The 13,821-nt window shown below is 46.2% G+C and overlaps 1 protein-coding gene across 7 annotated transcripts in view; it reads left to right on the top strand.

The window, feature by feature from the left end:
* The window catches only part of DACH2 (dachshund family transcription factor 2), a 322,480-nt gene that overhangs the window by 306,007 nt on the left and 2,652 nt on the right, over positions 1-13,821 (top strand). Inside the window, exon 13 of one of the 7 annotated variants that reach the window (XM_066581445.1) lies at positions 9,774-9,815. The exons of the other annotated variants lie outside the window; for them this stretch is intronic. Within the exon in view, the coding sequence (XP_066437542.1) occupies positions 9,774-9,799 (26 nt within the window). The 3' untranslated portion in view covers positions 9,800-9,815. The remainder of the gene's footprint in view (positions 1-9,773; positions 9,816-13,821) is intronic. 7 annotated transcript variants of the gene reach the window in all.

Here is a 13,821-nt window from a genome sequence, read left to right as displayed (position 1 = left end):
GTTTTTCCCTATCCTCTCCCTGTCCATGGAGCCAACTTGGTTTGATCTTTGTGACATGGGACTGACGACCTTAACCAATGGGAGCTGGGTAAGATGCATATGGTCAGCACCAGTACTCCGGAGGGCTGGGGCAGATAATCCATATTTGCCTGGTATTGAGGGGGCTCTCTTATAGACTACCAGCCTGAATCATTGACATGCGACAAGGAGTAAATGGCTTGCTCCTAGTTCTGACCAGATGGTGTACGTCCACTCTTCCTCTGCACACTTTTGTTGACTTCAGTTCTTAGCTGACTGGAGCTTGCTCTGGTCCTCTGCCGTTATAAGCCGTTCACAATGAGGTCCAATGAGCTGTCAAATCAGCAGACCAGCACCTCAATACAACATTACCAGAGTTCCTGCCCCAGAACCCAGAATGGCCAGTTCCTGTTCAACTTTTCTCAGTAATGGGGTTTTGCCATCATAGACTTAAGTTTTCCTTTAGTGGGGTCTCAATCGTTTCAGGGATACTCCACCCTATTATATCCTGATCAAAGCCGATGGACTACAGATGTAATGAAGAGGCTATTTTCCCACTATGCATCATTGTGTCACTGATCAGAAGCTATGGAATAGCACTACCTGTATGCTAGTAATAGTGTTGTTGGATGTCACTCACCTCCTGGGAGTTGTAGTTGCACAACTGCCGGATAGGCAAATATTTTCCAACATGTGAACAAATCATAAGTACTCAAGCATCAAGAAATATACACTACCGTTCAAAAGTTTGGGGTCACCCAAACAATTTTGTGTTTTCCATGAAAAGTCACACTTATTCACCACCATGCGTTGTGAAATGAATAGAAAATAGAGTCAAGACATTGACAAGGTTAGAAATAATGATTTGTATTTGAAATAACATTGTTTTTACATCAAACTTTGCTTTCGTCAAAGAATCCTCCTTTTGCAGCAATTACAGCATTGCACACCTTTGACATTCTAGCTGTTAATTTGTTGAGGTAAGCTTGTGAAATTGCACCCCACGCTTCTAGAAGCATCTCCCACAAGTTGGATTGGTTGGATGGGCACTTCTGGCGTACCATACGGTCAAGCTGCTCCCACAACAGCTCCATGGGGTTCAGATCTGGTGACTGCGCTGGCCACTCCATTACCGATAGAATACCAGCTGCCTGCTTCTGCTGTAAATAGTTCTTGCACAATTTGGAGGTGTGTTTAGGGTCATTGTCCTGTTGTAGGATGAAATTGGTTCCAATCAAGCGCTGTCCACTGGGTATGGCATGGCGTTGCAAAATGGAGTGATAGCCTTCCTTATTCAGAATCCCTTTTACCCTGTACAAATCTCCCACCTTACCAGCACCAAAGCAACCCCAGACCATCACATTACCTCCACCATGCTTAACAGATGGCGTCAGGCATTCTTCCAGCATCTTTTCATTTGTCCTGCGTCTCACAAACGTTCTTCTTTGTGATCCAAACACCTCAAACTTGGATTCATCCGTCCACAACACTTTTTTCCAGTCTTCCTCTGTCCAATGTCTGTGTTCTTTTGCCCATCTTAATCTTTTTCTTTTATTGGCCAGTCTCAGATATGGCTTTTTCTTTGCCACTCTGCCCTGAAGCCCAAAATCCCGCAGCCGCCTCTTCACTGTAGATGTTGACACTGGTGTTTTGCGGGTACTATTTAATGAAGATGCCAGTTGGGTACCTGTGAGGCGTCTGTTTCTCAAACTAGAGACTCTAATGTGCTTATCTTCTTGCTTAGTTGTGCAACGCGGCCTCCCACTTCTTTTTCTACTCTGGTTAGAGCCTGTTTGTGCTGTCCTCTGAAGGGAGTAGTACACACCATTGTAGGAAATCTTCAATTTCTTAGCAATTTCTCGCATGGAATAGCCTTCATTTCTAAGAACAAGAATAGACTGTCGAGTTTCAGATGAAAGTTCTCTTTTTCTGGCCATTTTGAGCGTTTAATTGACCCCACAAATGTGATGCTCCAGAAACTCAATCTGCTCACAGGAAGGTCAGTTTTGTAGATTCTGTAACGAGCTAGACTGTTTTCAGATGTGTGAACATGATTGCACAAGGGTTTTCTAATCATCAATTAGCCTTCTGAGCCAATGAGCAAACACATTGTACCATTAGAACACTGGAGTGATAGTTGCTGGAAATGGGCCTCTATTCACCTTTGTAGATTTTGCACAAAAAACCAGGCATTTGCAGCTAGAATAGTCATTTACCACATTAGCAATGTATAGAGTGCATTTGTTTAAAGTTAGGACTAGTTTAAAGTTATCTTCATTGAAAAGTACAGTGCTTTTCCTTCAAAAATAAGGACATTTCAATGTGACCCCAAACTTTTGAACGGTAGTGTACATATTACACTAATGGCTCAGATAATGCCATACAGTGCCCAGATACATGCTACATAGTCCAGCATAACAGTGCCAAAGTGTATCCTAGTTTGGAGAAATATTGCCATGCAGTACCCAGATAATGGCTAATTAGTCCAGAATAGTGCCATACAGTGCCCAGATAAGTGCCCTATAGTCCAGCATAACAATGCCATAGTGTATCCGGAAATCTAGTTCAGATATAATTAATGCCAAATAGTGCCCAGATAAGTGCTAGCTAAATAGTCCAGAATAGTGCCATACAGTGCCCAGATAAATAGTCCAGTATACATAGTGCCATACAGTGCTTAGATAAGTCCACACAGTGCCAATAGAAGTATCAGACTGCATCATTTTCACACATTGCACCAGAAATGCCCTGTTTATAGTCTTTTTCCTGTAATGTCCCGGCTGGATGTGCAGCATGTGGCTTCCGTAGTAAATAAAGGTCCCTTTCCACAGGACGACTGTCGGGCACATTAGTCTTTGACCGCTGTCCCACTGGCCATCACTCCTGTGCCTTTACATAGGAGCAATAGTCATTCAGGGAATGGAGGCGGAGCACCTGGAGATCGCTTTCGGCCGCCTGCTTCCATTCGCTGCAAATGTGGCCTGATAGTCATCCAGTTTTTAACTCTGCTAGAAACCAAGCGACTGAAAGGTGAGCGATTTGTCTCTCAGTGCTCCGCTGGCGGCTGCGTGTACACGGGACATCTGCCACTCGGATTCACTGTTTCCGGCGATTATTTGGGCGACACCGTGTAAAGGTACCTTAAGAGGGCAAGAAGTCATTGTAAAAGATATTTCCCATCCTGAGGGCGGCTCCCGGGCCTGCAACCTCCCTGTATGGTGCACCGCTGTACATTGCAGGGTTTGCACTGAGCGGCTGCTTGGCCTTTGTAACAAGGTGTCTGCCATGTTTATACAGCGCTCTGCGCAGAACGATACGTCGGTGACGCCGCTTGTCTCCAGCCATGTTCTGATGATACAAGATCTGCGAAGTTTAATTGAGTTAGTGCGGGGAACGTGTAGGAAGCGGCATCTACATCTTCTCACATAATGGATTCATTTGTAAGTGGAAGTGTACAGCGCTCCGGAGAGTTGTAAGCCTGGAGATCCCGTTCTGCCAGTCAGCATCTCCGCCAGCGCCCGGCCTGGTGAATTATTGAGCAGCTTCTGTGATTCCAGTCTACGGTGGCATTTATCTGATGTTTCTGCGCTCAGGAATATTGTCAGCCATCGTTACAGGATGTGGCGTTCAGCACGGTTATCATGAATGTCAGCAGATATGTGGATACCGTGTATCCTGGCTGTGAGATACGGAATCCGCTATTAAAGGGGGATTCTAGATTAACGCCTCACATAGAAGACTGTCAGGAGGTGAAGTAATTGTGGGCGGAGCCTCGGCTCATATTGGAGGACTTACATAAAATGAAGTTTAATTACTGTACACAGAAAACGGCCAGAGTTTTCTTACAGACTCTGATGGGGGGGTTGGGGGCTAAGGGAGTCTATTTATTTAGGCATCTCTGTGCCTATTCTGGCATTACAACGCACCCCTTCATGCGCATCTGTGTTACCTAAAAAAAAAATTGCAACTTTTTGCTTTTTTAAAGTTTTTTTGCTTACTAAGTTTGTGAAAAAGTGGGTTCCGCTTATCAAAATGGACATGGTTTTCAGCAGTTTGAGAAGTTTGCTATAATACTATAAGATCCACTGGATCTAGGTCTCCTATTTCAGCCGTCCAAGATGGCCGATGCAGCCTTTAGACTACCTAATCCACACACTTCATTGGTTGTGTCAGACTACCAATGCAGCATACCAGCTCTCTGATTGGCCAGCATTGCTCAGGTGATCAATGCTGTCCATTAAGAGAGCAATGTGCATTAGGTAGCCAGAAGATTTCAGCTGCCATCTTGGATGGCTTAAACAGGATCTCGAACCAGCGGGTCGGAAGAGAAGACCAACAGGTAATATACCCCACTCTCCACTCCTGGGGCATAAACTTGTCCAAAACCAGAGGGTTGCTTTAAAAGGGTTGTCTAGAATTAGAAAAACATGGCTGCTTTATTCCAGAAACAGCGCCACATAAGCCTGCAGGTCCTATCTGGTATTGCAGCACAGCTCCATTGAAGTTGAGTTGTAATACCAGACGCAAGCCATGGACAGGAGTGGCAAGTTTTTAGAAAAAGGCAGCCATGTTTTTCTAATGCTGAACAACCCTTTAAAGTGTAGCAAATGCTCAGCAGTGAGAAGTCTGGTTAAAAACCTGTCCAGACCGCTTACTGCTGAAGGTTTGTTACAGTTGTATCCAGTGTAGATAATCCTCTGAGTTAAAGGAGATGTCCCGCGCCGAAACGGGTTTTTTTTTTTTTAAACCCCCCCCCCGTTCGGCGCGAGACAACCCCGATGCAGGGGTTAAAAAAACCACCCGCACAGCGCTTACCTGAATCCCGGCGGTCCGGCGTCTTCATACTCACCTGCTGAAGATGGCCGCCGGGATCCTCTGCCTTCGTGGACCGCAGCTCTTCTGTGCGGTCCACTGCCGATTCCAGCCTCCTGATTGGCTGGAATCGGCACGTGACGGGGCGGAGCTACACGGAGCCGCTCTCTGGCACGAGCGGCTCCATAGAAGACTACAGAAGACCCGGACTGCGCAAGCGCGGCTAATTTGGCCATCGGAGGCCGAAAATTAGTCGGCACCATGGAGACGAGGACGCTAGCAACGGAGCAGGTAAGTATAAAACTTTTTATAACTTCTGTATGGCTCATAATTAATGCACAATGTACATTACAAAGTGCATTAATATGGCCATACAGAAGTGTATAGACCCACTTGCTGCCTCGGGACATCTCCTTTAAGCGACCTGGACTTCAAACTGATACATTGTGACAAAGTATCAAGACAGCAAAGAGGTTGTTGCTGTGTTTAGCTCATAGCAGATTGGCTTTATACAATTGTAACAAACCCTCAGCTGTAAGGAGCATTAGGTCTATACAGATGTTTCAGCCATCGGCTGTAAATAAGGAAATTTCCGTTCACTGACAGCAAGTAGGGATCATGACAATTATGAAGAATATCTACACGGTGCAGGGAGGGCTGTATCTACGGCTTACCTCTATGCCAGTGTTGGGGCAGGAAAACATTGTTGCATTTGCACAAAAAAATATATATTTTTCCTGTCTCCTGAAAGCTGGGTGGGGCTTAGTAAGAGGGAGGAGTCTCAGTGTGACAGATTTACAGTCCTTTAAACCAGATCGTGGTGTGACTCTCCAGGTCGCTGGTCTTTAGTACATTCCCCCAAAGCCTGTTGGAAAGTTGTAGAACTCTCCAAGATGCAAGGATTAAGCCTCATTTCTGAAGCATGGCGCCCTCTGCATGGCCGCAGTTGTACCCTTCGTCAGACTATTGATTGCGGGTGACCGTGACCCGCTCCTCTGACATCGTAGATCTCTCCCTCCATTGCTCTATGTAAAGCTTCCTTGACACGGCGCAGCATTGAGATTGATGCGGTGCTCGGATTCTCCATTTTCCGTCTTTCCGCAGCGCGCGGTGATTTAGCCGGCATCTTCTGCTGTAAAATGTGCGTCCTGGGGGAGAATTCCTATTATTGAAGGATTTTCAGCTCTCGGAGAATTTGTGAGATCCTTACTCTGAGTAAAATCCTTTCCAAATACGTTGCTTATTAAGCCAGTCATGCATCTCGGCGGCGGCGGCTGTAAAGCGGGCGAGCGGGCACCAGGGGGCCATCAGCAGATTTTACTGTTACACAATATCATTTAGACGGGTTTTATATAGTGGATATTACCCCCAGAGAACCAGATTAAGCTTCCTCCTAAATCTCCCGTTTTGCTCACCTTTGTATAATGCGCCCTTTAATGGAATGAAACCCACGGAAATGAATATTTGATTAGAGCGAAAAACCCAATAAACGAAGGCAGTTAGTGCGCACAAATCTCCCGTCCTCGCAACGCTGGAACGCCATAAAGCTGCAGATCGCTCACGCAGCTAAGTGGTCTCCTGTGCGCTGCAGTATTTAGGCTGCCACCGCCTGTTCCTCAGACTGAGGGGCACCTTACCGATCCCGCTGATCCGCAGACGCACGGAGATGACTTTGAGAAACCTTTTGTGCCGAGGGGCCAAGAAGGCGATGAACTTAACCCCTTAGTGAGAGGCCCATTTTGTGCCTTAAGGACCAAGCGATTCTCATCGTCACGTTGCAAGATCCATAACTAGCGGTCTTATCCGTATGAGTGTCCTGGGACCGACGGGGCGTATCTAATGTGTTGGAGAACTTTTAGTACATTTTAGCCCCCCTTCCTCTAGAGAATCCGCCATTGTCTCTTTAGGTTTTCCTTTTTACAGCGGCCACCATCCAGAATAATATAGCATGATAATATTTTATCTGATGAGCACAATTACTGCGATGCCAGGTTTATGGAGATTTTTGTATTCTTACTACTTTGGCGCAATAAAAATGTTTTTAAAGAAAAAGAATTGAATATTGCTGCATTCTAAGATCCAGAGGGCTTTTTTTTTCTGGCAGCGGAGCTCCATGAGGTCGTATTTTTTGCGCGAAGAGTTGTAGATTATATTGGTACCTGTTTGAGATACGTGGAACTTTTGAATTGCTTTTTATTGTGTTTTTTGGCAGGCAAAAGAAAACTAACAATTCTTGCTTTCGTTTTTAAAACCATTTTTATGGCGTTCACCATGCGCAATGGATAACAGTATTTTCAACGCTGTTTATAATGACCCAGACAATATATAATTTTATATAAATTTTTTTTGTATTTTATCAATTTAAAAAGGGTTTTTGTAGTAAAATGTGTGTTTTTTTTGTTGTTTTTTTTACTTGATATTTTTCTCTAGAAATTAAACTTTTGTCACTATTTTTCAGTCCCTAAAAGGGGACTTTGAATATGTGATTGTTCGGTCGCTAGTGTAGTACACTGCATTACTTATGTATTGCATTCTACTAAGCGTATGACAGCAGCCTATTAGTCTCTGCGGTAGGCGGGGCCTAGGAGGCTGAGTTACCTGGCAGACCTAGAAGCCTTTTGTCAGTCTTTTGGCTGCCATGGGAACCTGTTGGAACCTTGGTGATCACATTGCAGAGTGCTGATGGCTGACAGAAGGATCCCCCTTCCCCTGTCGTCTGCTTACATGCTGCATTTGCTTTTGATTGTGGCATGTAAGGGTTAAACTGCCGGGATCTGAGATCTTTGTTCCTGGCTGTTAGAGCAGTAGCCTGGCTGTCGGTAGTCAGCTAATCCACTGCCCTAAAAAGATGTATGTGCAGTTTTAAAGCCCATTAGTGCGGTCAGTAGAAAGGTGTATTGGCCCTCACTAAAGGGTTAGAGGAAAAAAAAAATTGGGGAGTCTTGGGGCGCTGAGACGGGGGCCAGTTTCACATGAACGTATGCATTTCTGAGCCGGTAATATGGACGTGTGCTGTGATGGTTCCTATGATGGTGACCGTTCGGGTCAGTAAACCTCACGGTTTGGGCCGGACAGACGTCCATATTGCAGAGATGCGGCCATAGTGCACTGATGTGAAGCCGGCCTCGGGCTAGTGGCACATTGGTGGGGAAAACCCTCATCCGTGTTACATCTGCAAGAGTAGACTTTTTACTAATACACGTGCAGTTCCGTGTGTCCTCCGTATGCGGTCCGTGCGTCTGGTTTTTTTTCACTTCCATGTCATCTGTTTTTCACATCTACAAAAATAAACCGGCCAATCGTTTTATTTTTCTCCATCTCTTATGAAATGCGAACAGACGGCGGTGCCCACCTCAGTGATGATCGTTTCTTTGTATCCCCATTGCCTAGAATGAGCGAGTCCTATCTGTTAATCGCATCAGAATGTACAGAGGATTCCAGAAGACGACTGCGCTGACCTTGTGGGGGGTCACAGACTGAGAGCTAGACCCCCAGCGTGTTAATTCACTGCCGGTTTTTCTTGTGGACCGACTGTGTCACAGACAAGAATTAGGATGTGTGAAGGAGCACAGAGTAATTCAGGACATACCCTGACACCAGCCCCCACTATATCTGCCCCACATGCAGATGCACAGACAGTCCAGTTTTTTTGCCCCGTATGCAGCTATTCTGAATTGCGCAGCCGAGACGAGCGCAGAGTGTGGAAATCAGGCGAAGTTTCTACATGGAAACTTTAAATAATGAATTCTTTCCACTTTTTCCATCTTTTCTTCATAAATTATAGAGAAATGTCGGCGCTTTGTTTACCCTCCTGATAAATTAATGAGAAATCTCTATTGTTGCTTTATTATTTAGGAATTTCATGTTGTAGTTTGCGCATGAAGTATTTATGGGAGAGACCCCCCCCCCCCCATAGAAGAGGCGGCAGACAGGATGCCCCCCTAGTAACAGCGCAAGACACTGTTAGTGCGGGTGATGAGGAGGGTCTGGAGAAGCTCACAGGTCTCCAGGACGTCAAGATGTGGGGAGCGGTTTGCAGGCCTGTAGATTGTAGATCTTCTTTAGCTACCATATATACCGTATTGTCTATAGTGTGAACTCTGCAAATAGTTCTGATCCTGAATTACATCCTGTATTATACTCCAGAGCTGCACTCACTATTCTGCTGCTGGAGTCACTGTGTACATACATTACTTATCCTGTACTGATCCTGAGTTACATTCTGTATTACACTCCAGAGCTGCACTCACTATTCTGCTGGTGGAGTCACTGTGTACATATATTACTTATCCTATACTGACCCTGAGTTACATCCTGTATTATACTCCAGAGCTGCACTCACTATTCTGCTGGTGGAGTCGCTCTGTACATACATTACTTATTTTGTACTGGTCCTGAGTTACATCCTGTATTATACTCCAGAGCTGCACTCACTATTCTGCTGGTGGAGTCACTGTGTACATGCATTACTTATCCTGTACTGATCCTGAGCTACATCCTTTATTATACTCCAGAGCTGCACTCACTATTCTGCTGGTGGAGTCGCTCTGTACATACATTACTTATTTTGTACTGGTCCTGAGTTACATCCTGTATTATACTCCAGAGCTGCACTCACTATTCTGCTGGTGGAGTCACTGTGTACATACATTACTTATCCTGTACTGATCCTGAGTTACATCCTTTATTATACTCCAGAGCTGCACTCACTATTCTGCTGCTGGAGTCACTGTGTACATGAATTATGTTTCCTGTGTTATACTCCAGATGACATTACCCAAAATGTAAATTACAACACTGAACAAAGGAGGAATGCTGGGTGATTTTGGCTCTGAAACATGCAGAATGCAGCTCTGGAGAACAACGCAGCCTGTAATGTGGTGGTGAGAGAGGAGTGTATACTAGATAACCTGTGACCTGATATTCTATTCCTTGTACTGTAGAGATGACGTGTACTGCAGCGGAGTGAGCGGTCTACGGGGCCGGTACGTATATGCGGTGCCCAGGTTGTGTCAGATCTGTCTAAGCCTCTCAGCTGCTAATTAGCGGTTTCCTGCCCCTAATGAAGCGAGCTGGCCAGCTCTGGATTAACATGCAGCCGCCGCGCTCCTTTGTTTGTGCTTCCAGATGTTTTGGCTTTATCTGCGACTCGACTCCTGACAGCTCGAGCTAAATGATAAATCACTCATATTACCGCTGAAATGCATTTTGAAATTAGAATGTGGCAAAGTCTGAAAGCGCTCCAAGGATCGGTGTCACCTGGGGGGTCAGTCCGGGACGTCGCTCTGTATGTGACGCCGGGACAGGATGTCTATATACTTGCTGCAGGGTATTAATATCACATTAACTCTCTCCGTGCCAACAGAGGACAAAAAACATTAAACCTAAAGCCAGTGATTTAGGGTCACTTCCCCCTTAAAATGCATGACTGATAACAGGGAGCAATAGATTGGATTAAGATGCAAAGGAAATAGGAGAGACAACATAGCGCATGTTGAGTGTCCCTTTAACCAACCCCATATACCCCTATTAGGAATATTTCCTTACGTAATGCTACAATAAACTGCTGAATTACATTATTAGGAGCTGCTGCAAAGTTTCCAAAAAGTGATAGGCGGTTTCCTATTTTTGGGTAAGCCATCTATATCACATTGGTGGGGGTTCGACTCCCAGCACCCCCACCGATCAGCTGATCGAAGGGACAGCGGTACTCAAGTAAGATTCTACCGAAATCCTCCCTGAAACACACAGATGACCAGAGTGTGAGTAGGAGTGCAAGTATGCTCCCTGCCAAAAACAATTCGGCCCCCCAGAAGAAGCTGTTGTTTCGCTGCAGAACCCGGCATGCAGTTCCATCTCAGGCAGATATGTAAATGATGAGAGTTGTGGTGATTAGATGGGCGGTTTTCTCACTGGAGGACCTAAAAGTGGTCCCCCCCCCCCTCTTGGCCTATAATATATGCATGAGCAGGTTTATATGTATAATAGAATAGTATATACCTATATATGTATGAGCAGGTTTGTATGTCCAGGAGCGTAGTATATATCTATATATGTATGAGCAGGTTTGTATGTCCAGGAGTGTAGTATATACCTATATATGTACGAGCAGGTTTGTATGTTCAGGAGCGTAGTATATACCTATATATGTACGAGCAGGTTTGTATGTCCAGGAGCGTAGTATATACCTATATATGTACGAGCAGGTTTGTATGTTCAGGAGCGTAGTATATACCTATATATGTAGGAGCAGGTTTGTATGTCTAGGAGAGTAGTATATACCTCTACATGTACGAGCAGGTTTGTATGTCCAGGAGAGTAGTATATACCTATATATATTTACGAGCAGGTTTGTATGTCCAAGAGAGTAGTATATACCTATATATGTACGAGCAGGTTTGTATGTCCAGGAGATCAGTAGATGTGTATTCAGATGTAGAATGTGTGTACATATAGGTAGGTGTTTTTTTATATACTTCAGCATGTGAGGTATAAGTAGGGTATATGTACAGTAAGTATACGTAGACACATTTGTAGGTATACAGTAGGATGTAGGAGTAGGTAGTGTTTCTGCATATCTTTGAACATGCCAATTGCTTGTACACTTGAATGAGTGGGATTTGTGCGGACGTAAGAACATCTTTGTATCTGCATGCAGGTGTTTGTATCTTGGGCGTGTGAGGTCTGATGCGTGATGCACAAGTATGTTATATGTGTGAGTATGAAGAGAGATGCATGTAGATGACTCTTTGCACATATGTAGTGTATGATGCATGAGAAGTGTATGTATGTAAGTGTAATCAAAGTGGCGCCATGTTGTAGGTGGGCCCAAACTGGCAGCAAGACGGATAAAAAGATGTAGGCAGGAGAAAGAAATCCACCAGCTGCAGCCAAGTTGGTGGTAGGAAGGAAGAAGCCTATGTGGTGTGCGCAGCTCAGCGCAGCATAAAAAATGAGCGATTAAGTTCATTGTTAAGTTTAAACAGCCGCTGTGTATCTCAATGGAGAGGGGCGGGGGAGCAAGAGGAGAGAAATCTCCAGCACTGCACTGCCCTGCCCCCTACTGGCTGCTCTGTGTGCAAGCCAGCTCTGCTAGCTCCCGTGCAGGAGTGCGGAGACACAGGGACGAGTGTCGGGCATGGTTTACCCGATGCTCGTCCAATGTAAATGGGCCTTAAGGCTAGGTGTGCATCTGTATCTATGGAGGTGTGGGGTATATAAGGCTGGGTGTGCATCTGTACCTATGGGCGTGTGGGGTATATAAGGCTAGGTGTGTATCTGTACCTATGGGGGTGTGGGGTATATAAGGCTAGGTGTGTATCTGTACCTATGGAGGTGTAGGGTATATAAGGCTGGGTGTGCATCTGTACCTATGGGGGTGTGGGGTATATAAGGCTAGGTGTGTATCTGTACCTATGGGGGTGTGGGGTATATAAGGCTGGGTGTGCATCTGTACCTATGGGGGTGTGGGGTATATAAGGCTAGGTGTGTATCTGTACCTATGGGGGTGTGGGGTATATAAGGCTAGGTGTGTATCTGTACCTATGGAGGTGTGGGGTATATAAGGCTAGGTGTGTATCTGTACCTATGGAGGTGTGGGGTATATAAGGCTAGGTGTGTATCTGTACCTATGAAGGTGTGGGGTATATAAGGCTGGGTGTGCATCTGTACCTATGGGGGTGTGGGGTATATAAGGCTGGGTGTGTATCTGTACCTATGGAGGTGTGGGGTATATAAGGCTGGGTGTGCATCTGTACCTATGGGGGTGTGGGGTCTATAAGGCTAGGTGTGTATCTGTACCTATGGGGGTGTGGGGTATATAAGGCTGGGTGTGTATCTGTACCTATGGGAGTGTGGGGTATATAAGGCTGGGTGTGCATCTGTACCTATGGGGGTGTGGGGTCTATAAGGCTGGGTGTGCATCTGTACCTATGGGGGTGTGGGGTCTATAAGGCTAGGTGTGCATCTGTACCTATGGGGGTGTGGGGTCTCTAAGGCTGGGTGTGCATCTGTACCTATGGGGGTGTGGGGTCTATAAGGCTGGGTGTGCATCTGTACCTATGGGGGTGTGGGGTCTATAAGGCTGGGTGTGCATCTGTACCTATGGGGGTGTGGGGTCTATAAGGCTGGGTGTGCATCTGTACCTATGGGGGTGTGGGGTCTATAAGGCTGGGTGTGCATCTGTACCTATGGGGGTGTGGGGTCTATAAGGCTGGGTGTGCATCTGTACCTATGGGGGTGTGGGGTCTATAAGGCTGGGTGTGCATCTGTACATATGGGGGTGTGGGGTATATAAGGCTGGGTGTGCATCTGTACCTATGGGGATGTGGGGGTCTATAAGGCTGGGTGTGCATCTGTACCTATGGGGGTGTGGGGTCTATAAGGCTGGGTGTGCATCTGTACCTATGGGGGTGTGGGGTCTATAAGGCTGGGTGTGCATCTGTACCTATGGGGGTGTGGGGTCTATAAGGCTGGGTGTGCATCTGTACCTATGGTGGTGTGGGGTCTATAAGGCTGGGTGTGCATCTGTACCTATGGGGGTGTGGGGTCTATAAGGCTGGGTGTGCATCTGTACCTATGGGGGTGTGGGGTCTATAAGGCTAGGTGTGCATCTGTACCTATGGGGGTGTGGGGTCTCTAAGGCTGGGTGTGCATCTGTACCTATGGGGGTGTGGGGTCTCTAAGGCTGGGTGTGCATCTGTACCTATGGGGGTGTGGGGTCTATAAGGCTGGGTGTGCATCTGTACCTATGGGGGTGTGGGGTCTATAAGGCTGGGTGTGCATCTGTACCTATGGGGGTGTGGGGTCTATAAGGCTGGGTGTGCATCTGTACCTATGGGGGTGTGGGGTCTATAAGGCTGGGTGTGCATCTGTACCTATGGGGGTGTGGGGTCTATAAGGCTGGGTGTGCATCTGTACCTATGGTGGTGTGGGGTCTATAAGGCTGGGTGTGCATCTGTACCTATGGGGGTGTGGGGTATATAAGGCTGG

The sequence above is a fragment of the Eleutherodactylus coqui genome, chromosome 10, assembly GCF_035609145.1.
Source record: "Eleutherodactylus coqui strain aEleCoq1 chromosome 10, aEleCoq1.hap1, whole genome shotgun sequence".
In the NCBI taxonomy this organism is placed as follows: Eukaryota; Metazoa; Chordata; class Amphibia; order Anura; family Eleutherodactylidae; genus Eleutherodactylus; species Eleutherodactylus coqui.
Note: the sequence above shows the minus strand (reverse complement) of the source record. Positions and strands in the feature narration are given on the sequence as shown.